Genomic DNA, 16,079 nt, shown 5'->3' with positions numbered 1-16,079 from the left:
GGGACTCTCCCTTCTATCAACACTGGTCACAGGCTGACCGAGGTGACTCTCCCTACCCTCAACACTGGTCACAGGCTGACCGAGGTGACTCTCCCTACCATCAACACTGGTCACAGGCTGACCGAGGTGACTCTCCCTTCTATCAACACTGGTCACAGGCTGACCGAGGGGACTCTCCCTACCCTCAACACTGGTCACAGGCTGACCGAGGTGACTCTCCCTTCCATCAACACTGGTCACAGGCTGACCGAGGGGACTCTCCCTACCCTCAACACTAGTCACAGGCTGACCGAGGGGACTCTCCCTACCCTCAACACTGGTCACAGGCTGACCGAGGTGACTCTCCCTTCCATCAACACTGGTCACAGGCTGACCGAGGTGACTCTCCCTTCCATCAACACTGGTCTCTGGTCTACAGTACAATATGAGAGAGGCTTTGGCGGAGAGACAGAGCGCTCCTCTCGTCAGGTTTAATAACATTGGAGGTATGTCATTAACTTCAGAGTGACTAACCTGGAACCCAAAGAGAATGTTGTTCTGGAGACTTTTGACTATTGCTCTTATTCAGTGATCCACACTATTCACTGGAGATGACGAGGAAGACGAAATGGTGGTAAAGCCCTGCAAAAGACTAGTGTCCTGGTACATCAAGCTGAATCACTACAGAAACAGGAGATAGACTAGTGTCCTGGTACATCAAGCTGAATCACTACAGAAACAGGAGATAGACTAGTGTCCTGGTACATCAAGCTGTCTCACTACAGAAACAGGAGATAGACTAGTGTCCTGGTACATCAAGCTGAATCACTACAGAAACAGGAGATAGACTAGTGTCCTGGTACATCAAGCTGAATCACTACAGAAACAGGAGATAGACTAGTGTCCCTGTCCAGAGGGTGGTACATCAAGCTGAATCACTACAGAAACAGGAGATAGACTAGTGTCCTGGTACATCAAGCTGAATCACTACAGAAACAGGAGATAGACTAGTGTCCTGGTACATCAAGCTGACTCACTACAGAAACAGGAGATAGACTAGTGTCCTGGTACATCAAGCTGACTCACTACAGAAACAGGAGATAGACTAGTGTCCTGGTACATCAAGCTGAATCACTACAGAAACAGGAGATAGACTAGTGTCCTGTCCAGGGGTGTCCTGGTACATCAAGCTGTCTCACTACAGAAACAGGAGATAGACTAGTGTCCTGGTACATCAAGCTGACTCACTACAGAAACAGGAGATAGACTAGTGTCCTGGTACATCAAGCTGTCTCACTACAGAAACAGGAGATAGACTAGTGTCCTGGTACATCAAGCTGTCTCACTACAGAAACAGGAGATAGACTAGTGTCCTGGTACATCAAGCTGAATCACTACAGAAACAGGAGATAGACTAGTGTCCTGTCCAGGGGTGTCCTGGTACATCAAGCTGTCTCACTACAGAAACAGGAGATAGACTAGTGTCCTGGTACATCAAGCTACCTCACTACAGAAACAGGAGATAGACTAGTGTCCCTGTCCAGAGGGTGGTACATCAAGCTGCCTCACTACAGAAACAGGAGATAGTATAGTGTCCTGTCCAGGGGTGTCCTGGTACATCAAGCTGTCTCACTACAGAAACAGGAGATAGACTAGTTTCCTGGTACATCAAGCTGCCTCACTACAGAAACAGGAGATAGACTAGTGTCCTGGTACATCAAGCTACCTCACTACAGAAACAGGAGATAGACTAGTGTCCTGTCCAGAGGGTGGTACATCAAGCTACCTCACTACAGAAACAGGAGATAGACTAGTGTCCTGGTACATCAAGCTGCCTCACTACAGAAACAGGAGATAGACTAGTGTCCCTGTCCAGGAGGTGGTAGAAACAGAAACAGGAGATAGACTAGTGGCCCTGTCCAGGGAGGTGGTAGAAACAGAAACAGGAGATAGGCCCTGTCCAGGAGGTGGTAGACTAGTGTCCATGTCCAGGGAGGTGGTAGAAACAGAAACAGGAGATAGACTAGTGTCCCTGTCCAGGGAGGTGGTAGAAACAGAAACAGGAGATAGACTAGTGTCCCTGTCCAGGGAGGTGGTAGAAACAGAAACAGGAGATAGACTAGTGTCCCTGTCCAGGAGGTGGTAGAAACAGAAACAGGAGATAGACTAGTGTCCCTGTCCAGGAGGTGGTAGAAACAGAAACAGGAGATAGACTAGTGGCCCTGTCCAGGGAGGTGGTAGAAACAGAAACAGGAGATAGGCCCTGTCCAGGAGGTGGTAGACTAGTGTCCCTGTCCAGGGAGGTGGTAGAAACAGAAACAGGAGATAGACTAGTGTCCCTGTCCAGGAGGTGGTAGAGACAGAAACAGGAGATAGACTAGTGTCCCTGTCCAGGGAGGTGGTAGAAACAGAAACAGGAGATAGACTAGTGTCCCTGTCCAGGGAGGTGGTAGAAACAGAAACAGGAGATAGGCCCTGTCCAGGAGGTGGTAGACTAGTGTCCCTGTCCAGGAGGTGGTAGAAACAGAAACAGGAGATAGACTAGTGTCCCTGTCCAGGGAGGTGGTAGAAACAGAAACAGGAGATAGGCCCTGTCCAGGAGGTGGTAGACTAGTGTCCCTGTCCAGGGAGGTGGTAGAAACAGAAACAGGAGATAGACTAGTGTCCTGTCCAGGAGGTGGTAGAAACAGAAACAGGAGATAGACTAGTGTCCCTGTCCAGGGAGGTGGTAGAAACAGAAACAGGAGATAGACTAGTGTCCCTGTCCAGGAGGTGGTAGAAACAGAAACAGGAGATAGACTAGTGTCCCTGTCCAGGAGGTGGTAGAAACAGAAACAGGAGATAGACTAGTGTCCCTGTCCAGGAGGTGGTAGAAACAGAAACAGGAGATAGACTAGTGTCCCTGTCCAGGGAGGTGGTAGAAACAGAAACAGGAGACAGGCACCTGCCCTGTGGACAAAGCTACTCCACTGAACTTCTATTCAGCGTGCATCAGGCATTAGCCTTGGTAATCATAAACATACCACAGATAGATGCCATATGATGAAAACGAAAACACATCTATGATATTCAATCAGAAAGAATAGTTGTTATAATTTAGTTGTTATAGGCTCTACAATGATATGCTTCCAGTCCAGATTACAGCTATTGGTTTCAGAGAGGTAAACAAATGGCATCCTATTCCCTTAATAGTGCACTACTTTATACTCGAGCCTCATGGGTCCTGGTCAAAAGTAATGCACTATACGGTATAGGGAATAGGGTGTCATTTGGGACACAAGCTTTCTTTATTGGCTTCATGTCGGTTTCATGACAATCACACGGTCGTTTGTTTTAATTACTCTCCCCTCCAGGTAATTAAAAGGAAACTTTTAATGAGAAATTAAGACATGACACAAAAATTCAAAAAATATTCCTAAAATGACTATGTAACAGCTGGCCACCCAGGGAGATCGTTCAGGATTGGACATCTATCCATGTCCTGAGGATGACGAGAATTGCCTTCAAAACCAGCCACTTGATGCAACAGTGAACGCTATTACCATCAAGTAGACATGAGTTTTTCTAGGGTGTTGCACTTCCTAACCTCCTGCAAAATGTATGACCATATTAGAGACACATATTTCACTCAGATTACACAGATCCACAAAGAATTCGAAAACAAAATCCAATTTTGATAAACTCCCATATCTACTGGGTGAAATTCCACAGTGTGCCATCATAGCAGCAAGATTTGTGACCTGTTGCCACGAGAAAAGGGCAACCAGTGAAGAACAAACACCATTGTAAATACAACCTATATTTATGTTTATTTATTTTCCCTTTTGTACTTTAACCATTTGCACATCGTTACTAGACTGTATATATACATAATATGACATTTGACCTGTCTTTATTCTTTTGGAACTTCTGTGAGTGTAATGTTTACTGTTCATTTTTATTGTTTAATTAACTTTGGTTATTATCTACTGCACTTTCTTTGGCAATGTTAACATCTGTTTCCCATGCCAATAAAACCTTTAAAGAAAGAGAGAGAGAGAGAGAGAGAGAGAGAGAGAGAGAGAGAGAGAGAGAGAGAGAGAGAGAGAGAAAGAGAGAGAGCGGAAGAGAGAGAGAGAGAGAGAAAGAGAGAAAGAGAGAGAAAGAGAAAGAGAGAGAGAAAGAGAGAGAGGCTGCATCCCGAATTGCACCTTATGGGTCCTGATAAAAGGTAGTGCACTTTATAGGGAACAGAATGCAACTTGAGATGGACCCAGAGAGACAGACAGACTTTATAGGGAACAGGTTGCCACTTGAGATGGACCCAGAGAGACAGACAGACTTGAGTTTTGCTAGGGTGTTGTGGACAGGGGTGGCAAATGGCCGTAATCCCATGACTCATGACTCTGGATCAGAATGTTGCGTGTTTGATCCCAGTTGTTGAGACAATTAAAAACAGATGTTTTAACCTTATCCCAAACCGCAACCCTTACCGTAACCATTTGGAAAGAGTGCCTAAACTTAACCTTTAACTTTGAAAGTTGACGTTTGGAGAATATGGCTGAACGTCTCATTCTGCAGTGACTGTGAGACCTTGTTGAGTCACCTTGCATTGCTTTGGAAAAGCCACAGACACAGTGCAAGATGAGGAGCTCATTAATAAGGGAAAACACTTTAGAGAGGGATTGAAAAGGGTGTTCCAAATTAAATTGGTGTTTGTTATGAAAAAGCCTTATGCTTTCTGAATTTCATTACATCATTAGAAAGATTATTCAGTTAACCGTAAAGTGTCCCCCATCAATTAAAACAATGGCAGTATTCGTACGGACTTTAACAACACTCAAAGTTACTGTTTGTAAGAGAACACATTGTAAAAAATAACATATTTTCTTGAAGTATTTTGTTACATCTCTTCACTTTTCTAATAAAGTGTCCCTGTTTGTTAACGTTCTGCTAACTTCACAATAATGCACACAATGTAAATCTCTATTGGACAGTCTGAAATCCTTCTAGCTGCTTCAGTAGAGCCGTTTCCAAGTCACTTGTGGATAAATTCACATGTTTATGTTCATACATAAATATGATTTGGTTTGAGTCTTAAATCCCTATGACATTTGAGATCTGTAGCGGTCACAGAGTGTGTGTGTGTGTGTGTGTGTGTGTGTGTGTGTGTGTGTGTTGCCTGCCCAGTCTGTGGATTATCAGTCCCAGAGAATCATTAGCACTGCTCTCTCTCCTCCTGTACTCTGTCGCACACAGTCTTAATATCACATCCTTCACCCTTTATCCTCCTTACTTCATCCCCCCTCCAGTCTGGGGCCCTGACTCACTGTAGTATCTACTCTATAGAGACACTGGACTCACCGCGTTCACTGCACAGTCAGGGACACTGCACAGTCAGGGACACTGCACAGTGTCGCTCATCTCTTATTGCAGTGCCAAGTCAGATCACACTGCATGATAAGTGGCGGCACCCTCAATGACAACATCAAACCTTTTACACCAAGGTTGTAATGCTTACTCTGCTTGCTTATGGTGATACAATGCACCAGATGATGGCATGCCATGGGTCTCTGTTGTTCCATGACAGCTGGTCCTGTAGATCCTCTTCTGAGACCAGTGTCTCAGCAGATGTTGTATTACCACTGGAGGTTCTGAGGCTCTGAGCTCATTTCTTATTGAGACATGCCGTGATCTCCGGGACAGAGTCTGTGGCAGCCCAGGAGGATAGAGAAGGCCTTACGGAAGTCTGGGTTGAAGGCGTATATGACGGGGTTGATGGAAGAGTTGGCCCAGCCCAACCACACAAACACATCAAACATGGTGGGGCTGATACAGGTGAAGGAGGCGGCGGCACCGCGGGGCGACGACTCACAGAACGGCACCATGCAGTTCAGGATGAAGAAGGGCAGCCAGCAGCACACGAACACGCCCACGATCAGAGTCAGCGTCTTCAGGACCTTTGTCTCCCGTTTGAACGTCATCTTGAACGAGCTCTCTGATTCGGAGATGCTGGATCCTCCGCCACCTCCACCCATACTGTTCTGTCGGTTCTTGGCGCTCTCTGCGGCCCTTTCTAGGGTGGCGATGCATCTGATCTGACGGTGAGTGATGCGGTAGATCTGGGTGTAGGTGGCCACCATGATGATCACTGGGATATAGAAGCTGATCAGAGAGGTAGAGATGGCGTAGGTCCGGTTCAAGCTGAAGTGACAGTTATCCCAGTCCCGGGGGGCCTGATGTGTGTTGTTATCCCCAACAGGGTTAGAGGAGTCTGGGGCGGGCTGGAGGCTGTAGGGTGGGGTTGTGGAGGTAGTGATGGAGGTAAAGGTCTGAGCTTTGTGCCAGCTGAGCTGGACGGGGATGAAGGAGATGAGGACGGAGAGCGTCCAGGCCACGCTGATCATCACAAACGCCACTTTAGGAGTCATCTTCCTCTCATAGCAGAACGGGCTGGAGATTGCCCAGTAACGGTCCACACTGATCACACACAGGTTCAAGATGGACGCCGTGGAGCACATGATGTCGAACGCCACCCAAGTGTCGCAGAACGAGCCAAACGGCCAGAACCCTGCGACCTCCGTCACGGCCTTCCACGGCATCACCAGGACAGCGACCAGGAGGTCGGAGACGGCCAACGAGATCACAAAGAAGTTGGTGACTTTGGAACGCAGGTGACGGCACTTGGTGACGGCGGCACACACAAGGATGTTGCCGAGCAACGTGGAGAGGATGAGCAGCGAGAGGAAACAGCCAGTTAGGACGCGAGTTGAGGAGTCATCCAATAAGACGCCCCTGTCGCTGTCTGTGATGACCGTAGTGTCATTCGTCAGATCCATCTTCGGTGGAGCTCCCACACAGGAGAGGGAAGATGTGTGTGTGTGGTGGGGGAGGGGCGGGGGGACTGGGGGAGAGGGGGTCAATTAGCTCATAGTGTAGAGAAGAGCCGCGTCAGAAGGAAAGTCCTCTGGGTTTCTCCTTTTCATCCAAACATCTCTGATAACATCTTCTTGTTTGTTTGTGTCCCTTGATAACAAATAACAACAAGGTAAAAGACATTCCAGACAGCCTCTCTCTGGGGTTGGCATTGTTCCAGACTCTGTATCAGTTCTGAAATCCTTTGTCTTGGAGAGGTGGATGGTTGTACATATTCCCACAGGGATAGTAGAGGTTTTAGATCTCGGTACAGGGTGAGAGGAGTCCTTCTGTCTGCTATATCCCATGTGTCCTGTGGACAGACAGAAAGACAGGTAGACAGACGGGTCTCAGGCTGACCGAGGTGACTCTCCTTACCATCAACACTAGTCACAGGCTGACCGAGGTGACTCTCCCTACCATCAACACTGGTCTCAGGCTGACCGAGGTGACTCTCCCTACCATCAACACTGGTCTCAGGCTGACCAAGGTGACTCTCCCTTCCATCAACACTAGTCACAGGCTGACCGAGGTGACTCTCCCTACCATCAACACTGGTCTCAGGCTGACCGAGGTGACTCTCCCTACCCTCAACACTGGTCTCAGGCTGACCGAGGTGACTCTCCCTACCCTCAACACTGGTCACAGGCTGACCGAGGTGACTCTCCCTACCATCAACACTAGTCACAGGCTGACCAAGGTGACTCTCCCTACCATCAACACTGGTCTCAGGCTGACCAAGGTGACTCTCCCTACCATCAACACTAGTCACAGGCTGACCGAGGTGACTCTCCCTTCTATCAACACTAGTCACAGGCTGACCAAGGTGACTCTCCCTACCATCAACACTGGTCACAGGCTGACCGAGGTGACTCTCCCTACCCTCAACACTGGTCTCAGGCTGACCGAGGTGACTCTCCCATCCATCAACACTGGTCACAGGCTGACCGAGGTGACTCTCCCTTCCATCAACACTGGTCACAGGCTGACCGAGGTGACTCTCCCTTCTATCAACACTGGTCACAGGCTGACCGAGGGGACTCTCCCTTCCATCAACATTAGTCACAGGCTGACCGAGGTGACTCTCCCTTCCATCAACACTGGTCACAGGCTGACCGAGGTGACTCTCCCTACCCTCAACACTGGTCACAGGCTGACCGAGGTGACTCTCCCTACCATCAACACTGGTCTCAGGCTGACCGAGGTGACTCTCCCTACCCTCAACATTAGTCACAGGCTGACCGAGGTGACTCTCCCTACCCTCAACACTGGTCTCAGGCTGACCGAGGTGACTCTCCCTACCCTCAACACTGGTCTCAGGCTGACCGAGGTGACTCTCCCTACCCTCAACATTAGTCACAGGCTGACCGAGGTGACTCTCCCTACCCTCAACACTGGTCTCAGGCTGACCGAGGTGACTCTCCTTACCATCAACACTGGTCACAGGCTGACCGAGGTGACTCTCCCTACCCTCAACACTGGTCACAGGCTGACCAAGGGGACTCTCCCTTCTATCAACACTGGTCACAGGCTGACCGAGGTGACTCTCCCTACCCTCAACATTAGTCACAGGCTGACCAAGGTGACTCTCCCTTCCATCAACACTGGTCACAGGCTGACCGAGGTGACTCTCCTTACCCTCAACACTGGTCACAGGCTGACCGAGGTGACTCTCCCTTCTATCAACACTGGTCACAGGCTGACCGAGGTGACTCTCCCTACCCTCAACATTAGTCACAGGCTGACCAAGGTGACTCTCCCTTCCATCAACACTGGTCACAGGCTGACCGAGGTGACTCTCCTTACCCTCAACACTGGTCACAGGCTGACCGAGGTGACTCTCCCTACCCTCAACACTGGTCTCAGGCTGACCGAGGTGACTCTCCCTTCCATCAACACTGGTCTCAGGCTGACCGAGGTGACTCTCCCTTCCATCAACACTGGTCTCAGGCTGACCGAGGTGACTCTCCCTACCCTCAACATTAGTCACAGGCTGACCGAGGTGACTCTCCCTACCCTCAACACTGGTCACAGGCTGACCGAGGTGACTCTCCCTTCCATCAACACTGGTCTCAGGCTGACCGAGGTGACTCTCCCTACCCTCAACATTAGTCACAGGCTGACCGAGGTGACTCTCCCTACCATCAACACTGGTCACAGGCTGACCGAGGTGACTCTCCCTACCATCAACACTGGTCTCAGGCTGACCAAGGTGACTCTCCCTACCATCAACACTGGTCACAGGCTGACCAAGGTGACTCTCCCTACCCTCAACATTAGTCACAGGCTGACCGAGGTGACTCTCCCTTCCATCAACACTGGTCACAGGCTGACCGAGGTGACTCTCCCTACCCTCAACATTAGTCACAGGCTGACGGAGGTGACTCTCCCTTCCATCAACACTGGTCTCAGGCTGACCGAGGTGACTCTCCCTACCCTCAACATTAGTCACAGGCTGACGGAGGTGACTCTCCCTTCCATCAACACTGGTCTCAGGCTGACCGAGGTGACTCTCCCTACCATCAACACTGGTCACAGGCTGACCAAGGTGACTCTCCCTTCCATCAACACTGGTCACAGGCTGACCGAGGTGACTCTCCCTTCCATCAACACTGGTCTCAGGCTGACCGAGGTGACTCTCCCTACCATCAACACTGGTCACAGGCTGACCAAGGTGACTCTCCCTTCTATCAACACTAGTCTCAGGCTGACCGAGGTGACTCTCCCTACCCTCAACACTGGTCACAGGCTGACCGAGGTGACTCTCCCTACCCTCAACACTGGTCTCAGGCTGACCGAGGTGACTCTCCCTACCCTCAACACTGGTCTCAGGCTGACCGAGGTGACTCTCCCTACCATCAACACTGGTCTCAGGCTGACCAAGGTGACTCTCCCTACCATCAACACTGGTCTCAGGCTGACCGAGGTGACTCTCCCTACCCTCAACACTGGTCTCAGGCTGACCGAGGTGACTCTCCCTACCATCAACACTGGTCACAGGCTGACCGAGGTGACTCTCCCTACCCTCAACACTGGTCACAGGCTGACCGAGGTGACTCTCCCTACCCTCAACACTGGTCACAGGCTGACCAAGGTGACTCTCCCTACCCTCAACACTGGTCACAGGCTGACCGAGGTGACTCTCCCTTCCATCAACACTGGTCTCAGGCTGACCGAGGTGACTCTCCCTACCCTCAACACTGGTCACAGGCTGACCGAGGTGACTCTCCCTACCATCAACACTGGTCTCAGGCTGACCGAGGTGACTCTCCCTACCATCAACACTGGTCACAGGCTGACCGAGGTGACTCTCCCTTCCATCAACACTAGTCACAGGCTGACCGAGGTGACTCTCCCTACCATCAACACTGGTCACAGGCTGACCGAGGTGACTCTCCCTACCCTCAACACTGGTCACAGGCTGACCGAGGTGACTCTCCCTTCCATCAACACTAGTCACAGGCTGACCGAGGTGACTCTCCCTACCATCAACACTGGTCACAGGCTGACCGAGGGGACTCTCCCTACCATCAACACTGGTCACAGGCTGACCGAGGTGACTCTCCCTTCCATCAACACTAGTCACAGGCTGACCGAGGTGACTCTCCCTACCATCAACACTGGTCACAGGCTGACCGAGGTGACTCTCCCTACCCTCAACACTGGTCACAGGCTGACCGAGGTGACTCTCCCTTCCATCAACACTAGTCACAGGCTGACCGAGGGGACTCTCCCTACCCTCAACACTGGTCACAGGCTGACCGAGGTGACTCTCCCTTCCATCAACACTGGTCACAGGCTGACCAAGGTGACTCTCCCTTCCATCAACACTGGTCACAGGCTGACCGAGGTGACTCTCCCTACCATCAACACTGGTCACAGGCTGACCGAGGTGACTCTCCCTACCATCAACACTGGTCACAGGCTGACCGAGGTGACTCTCCCTTCTATCAACACTGGTCTCAGGCTGACCAAGGTGACTCTCCCTACCCTCAACACTGGTCACAGGCTGACCGAGGTGACTCTCCCTACCCTCAACACTGGTCTCAGGCTGACCGAGGTGACTCTCCCTACCCTCAACACTGGTCTCAGGCTGACCGAGGTGACTCTCCCTACCATCAACACTGGTCTCAGAGGACTGACAACGTAGCCTCATCAGAGTTAAATCATGAACAGTGTGAACTACACAATAGTGGTTCTCAAAACACAACTAGGTTGTTTATTTTCCTTAATAGTGTCTGTTTAATAGTTACATTATTTTGAAAAACAATCATGTTGTGTTACTTACTCTGCCTCTTTGAAATACCTTTCCATGATTCCGATAGAAAGAATTAGCTTCTGTGTTGTTTTCACATGCTTCAACATTAGAATGTACTGGCAGGTCCGGTGGCATCAGAATCTCCGGATAGACAATGAAGTCATATTCTCTTCTATTCAATTATATTGTGTTGTATTGTATTCTAGTATATAGAATACTTTCCTATTTAATTCAATTATATTCTAGTTTCCCAGTGTATGTTTTTGCACACCTAGGATGCTTTGTAAAATGAGTGTGGGTTAGAACTAGATCACATATATAACATCCAGCCAGCTCCATATAAGCAGTTACTCACCAATCTACTCAGAACAAGGCAACCATGAGATTTCCAAGGGCAGCATCACTTCTCCAAAAGCACATTCCTTTGGGAAAACATAATTCATCTATTTGAATAAGAACTTGTTTGTTGGGGATTGAGTTCTGGTCACTCTCTGTAAAGCTGTGGCAAATAACCGTTACCAATTAGATCCATGTCAAAGAAGGAAGGTAACAAATCAATGGGATAATGACAGGCGACCTCCGACCTAAGTCTTGACTTCAGACCATCAGTTAACGAACGACGGTAGACGGAGAGACACGACGGTTGAACGAGCACAATGATAATTTGATTTGACAGTTGATTAGGCCTAACCTCCCTGACGCTTTCTGTAGTTGCGCTCGAAAAACACTTCGTTTGCGCAACGCTTCCCTCAGCGGAGTCAAGTCTCGTATATCCGCTCTCCCGGTCTCCCAGTCTCCGCAAAACCAAAGGCACCGAGAGGTCTCACTACCACCAGCGACCTCGTTTCACATCACTGCTGTATCACTGCTGTGACGTCACATTGGCCTTTCGAAGAGGAGACCACATGAGACGATTGTCGTTTGGTTTATCCCCCCTGCATGCGCACTTAATTCCGGAAAAATGTGAGCAAATCTCTACCCAATCTTCACCCGTTTTTTTATTTATATAAAAATGAGAATTAGACACTCTTCCAGAATAAAAAGTGGACATTTTACAAACCTCATGGAGGAGTATCCTCCTACTTGTGTTTCTTCTTTAATAAGTGTTACTGGATAAGAAAGATGTATTCAACCTTTTAGAGCATTAGTAGTCAGTGTCATTTAGGGAGAGATTATTTCCGGATGCACTTGGACACACACAGGTCCCTGAGGCCACCTAATGGAGAGAGAGAGAATACTGATGGATGGATGAAGGGATGTCTATAAATCCATCTATCTGTGAAGGATGTGACCTGTGGGTAGATGAGGTCAGTCAATCAATCCGAATAATTAGTGATGACCTGTGAAAGATAACTTAATGTCTAGTCAGCACATTAGCCGACACATCAAACTCCCAGCTCTTTTGTAGTCCACTATGTAGGAAATAGGGAAACATTTGGGACACTACCTAGTTTCTCTCCATCAAAATAGAGAGCCTTTCTGATACGACCCAAAGTCATCTCAGTTTTAGCCCCTGCTGATGCAGGTGAAATAGTGTACATCATCAACTAATAAATTTGTTTGCTTCTCTAAAAATAAAACAATTTGACAATAGCTGTCATAGTCCCAGTTGTGTCTGTCTGTCAGCTAGAACTGGGTGCTAGAACAGGCTGATATAACAGGCAGCTGGAACAGGCTGCTAAACAGGCAACTAGAACAGGCAGCTGGAACAGGCAGCAACAACAGGCAACTGGAACAGGCAGCTAAAACAGGCTGCTAAAACAGGCAGCTGGAACAGGCTGCTAAAACAGGCTGCTATAACAGGCTGCTAAAACAGGCTGCTATAACAGGCTGCTAAAACAGGCTGCTAAAACAGGTAGCTAGAACAGGCTGCTAAAACAGGCAACTGGAACAGGCTGCTAGAACAGGCAACTGGAACAGGCAACTAAAACAGGCAGCTGGAACAGGCAACTAGAACAGGCAACTGGAACAGGCTGCTATAACAGTCAACTGGAACAGGCTGCTATAACAGGCAACTGGAACAGGCTGCTGGAACAGGCTGCTAAAACAGGCAACTGGAACAGGCTGCTAAAACAGGCTGCTATAACAGGCTGCTGGAACAGGCTGCTAAAACAGGCAGCTGGAACAGGCTGCTAAAACAGGCAACTGGAACAGGCTGCTAAAACAGGCTGCTATAACAGGCTGCTATAACAGGCAACTGGAACAGGCTGCTAAAACAGGCAGCTGGAACAGGCTGCTAAAACAGGCTGCTATAACAGGCTGCTAAAACAGGCTGCTAAAATAGGCTGCTATAACAGGCTGCTATAACAGGCAACTGGAACAGGCTGCTATAACAGGCTGCTATAACAGGCAGCTGGAACAGGCTGCTATAACAGGCTGCTATAACAGGCTGCTATAACAGGCTTCTTTCTATAACAGGCAACTGGAACAGGCTGCTATAACAGGCTGCTATAACAGGCTGCTATAACAGGCTGCTATAACAGGCTGCTATAACAGGCTGCTATAACAGGCTGCTATAACAGGCTGCTAAAACAGGCTGCTATAACAGGCTGCTATAACAGGCAACTGGAACAGGCTGCTATAACAGGCTGCTATAACAGGCAGCTGGAACAGGCTGCTATAACAGGCAGCTGGAACAGGCTGCTATAACAGGCTGCTATAACAGGCAACTAGAACAGGCAGCTGGAACAGGCAGATGGAACAGGCAGCTGGAACAGGCAGCTAGAACAGGCAACTGGAACAGGCAGCTAGAACAGGCAGCAACAACAGGCAACTGGAACAGGCTGCTAAAACAGGCTGCTAAAACAGGCAGCTGGAACAGGCTGCTAAAACAGGCTGCTATAACAGGCTGCTAAAACAGGCTGCTAAAACAGGTAGCTAGAACAGGCTGCTAAAACAGGCAACTGGAACAGGCTGCTGGAACAGGCTGCTGGAACAGGCTGCTAAAACAGGCAACTGGAACAGGCAACTAAAACAGGCAGCTGGAACAGGCAACTAGAACAGGCAACTGGAACAGGCTGCTATAACAGTCAACTGGAACAGGCTGCTATAACAGGCAACTGGAACAGGCTGCTAAAACAGGCTGCTGGAACAGGCTGCTAAAACAGGCAGCTGGAACAGGCTGCTAAAACAGGCAACTGGAACAGGCTGCTAAAACAGGCTGCTATAACAGGCTGCTGGAACAGGCTGCTAAAACAGGCTGCTATAACAGGCAACTGGAACAGGCTGCTAAAACAGGCAGCTGGAACAGGCTGCTAAAACAGGCTGCTATAACAGGCTGCTATAACAGGCTGCTAAAACAGGCTGCTATAACAGGCTGCTAAAACAGGCTGCTAAAACAGGCTGCTATAACAGGCTGCTATAACAGGCTGCTATAACAGGCTGCTATAACAGGCAACTGGAACAGGCAACTGGAACAGGCTGCTATAACAGGCTGCTATAACAGGCTGCTATAACAGGCTGCTATAACAGGCTGCTATAACAGGCTGCTAAAACAGGCTGCTATAACAGGCTGCTATAACAGGCAACTGGAACAGGCTGCTATAACAGGCAGCTGGAACAGGCTGCTATAACAGGCAGCTGGAACAGGCTGCTATAACAGGCTGCTATAACAGGCAACTGGAACAGGCTGCTAAAACAGGCAGCTGGAGCAGGCAACTAGAACAGGCAGCTGGAACAGGCTGCTAAAACAGGCAACTGGAACAGGCAACTAGAACAGGCAGCTGGAACAGGTTGCTAAAACAAGCAACTAGAACAAGCAACTGGAACAGGTTGCTAAAACAGGCAACTGGAACAGGCAACTAGAACAGGCAGCTGGAACAGGTTGCTAAAACAGGCAACTGGAATAGGCAACTAGAACAAGCAACTGGAACAGGTTGCTAAAACAGGCAACTGGAACAGGCAACTAGAACAAGCAACTGGAACAGGTTGCTAAAACAGGCAACTAGAACAAGCAACTGGAACAGGTTGCTAAAACAACTCTTAGTAGAAAACTCAAAACAGATAATTAAAAAGGCTAAGCAAATGTTAAATTAGCTAAGTAGCCTACAACACAAATCATACAAAGGTCATCATATTCCCAATGGGCCCTAGTCAAAAGTATCGCACTAAATGGGGAATAGGGTGCCATTTGGGACGTATCCCACATGTCGGTCTTCCTGTACTCCTCTCCAGACTTTGTACTGTAGTTGATCGTCTTAAAATATCCAAGATCTTTGGTGGAATTATTCAATGCATGATAACAGTGGAGAGCATTCAAACAGTAATGACGTAGTCACCCGGAAACACGAATGCAGCAAAATAGCTAAATTATGTTTGGAGTAACAAGTTATATTGGGGTATCTTATCGCGTGTGTGCGTTCGTACAAACTTTAAACCCTCGCTCTCTTCAGATGGAGAGACTAAATAAAGGAGTCAGATAAGATCTCTCCATCCTCATAGAGAGGATTGTGGGTAACGGCATGTATCTTCTTGTACATCATACTTCTGGTCTGTATATCTTGGTTGAGGTCTACAGAGGTCTACCTGTTCCTGTAGACTTCCAGCACGCAGAGACATAAATATGGTATCTATCTGATATCTCTCCTGACAGGGACTTGACAAATGAACCCTGGACACCACTGAATGACCTGGGTCTTGTTTGTAGGAACAAGATATCTGTAGTTTGCTAATACAGTAGCGAGGATATATACAAAGTTTTGAAAACTATATATTTATTTTCCTTAAAAAATACAGTTGATCGCACATCATTGATGTAAGTTCTTTCCAGTATAAAATGTAGGATTCATCCACATTCAACCACTATAGAATAAATAAATACATATTCAATACTTATAACATTTGTACATTCATTTGAAATATTCTGTAATACAATATAAAATTATCTTATTTGAGAACAGTTATGCTTTTCATCATGGAAGTACATAGTACAGTATATCAATCAAACGTT

General features: G+C 48.4%; 1 protein-coding gene and 1 long non-coding RNA gene across 2 annotated transcripts; one reads left to right on the top strand and one right to left on the bottom strand.

Moving 5' to 3' along the window:
* The first annotated feature begins 1,972 nt into the window (after window positions 1-1,972).
* On the top strand, window positions 1,973-2,728 carry LOC118945995. The gene is made up of 4 exons (XR_005041138.1): window positions 1,973-2,023; window positions 2,283-2,425; window positions 2,494-2,541; window positions 2,611-2,728. It is a non-coding gene; the product is annotated as an uncharacterized LOC118945995 (long non-coding RNA).
* A 2,903-nt stretch (window positions 2,729-5,631) lies between these two features.
* LOC110504593 (D(1) dopamine receptor-like) lies at window positions 5,632-6,797 on the bottom strand. Its single transcript, XM_021583355.2, has one exon. It carries the CDS (start codon window positions 6,795-6,797, stop codon window positions 5,634-5,636), a length of 1,164 nt encoding a protein of 387 aa, XP_021439030.1. The 3' UTR covers window positions 5,632-5,633.
* Window positions 6,798-16,079: the final 9,282 nt, after the last annotated feature.

Source organism: Oncorhynchus mykiss, chromosome 31, assembly GCF_013265735.2.
Source record: "Oncorhynchus mykiss isolate Arlee chromosome 31, USDA_OmykA_1.1, whole genome shotgun sequence".
Lineage (NCBI taxonomy): Eukaryota > Metazoa > Chordata > Actinopteri > Salmoniformes > Salmonidae > Oncorhynchus > Oncorhynchus mykiss.
Note: the sequence above shows the minus strand (reverse complement) of the source record. Positions and strands in the feature narration are given on the sequence as shown.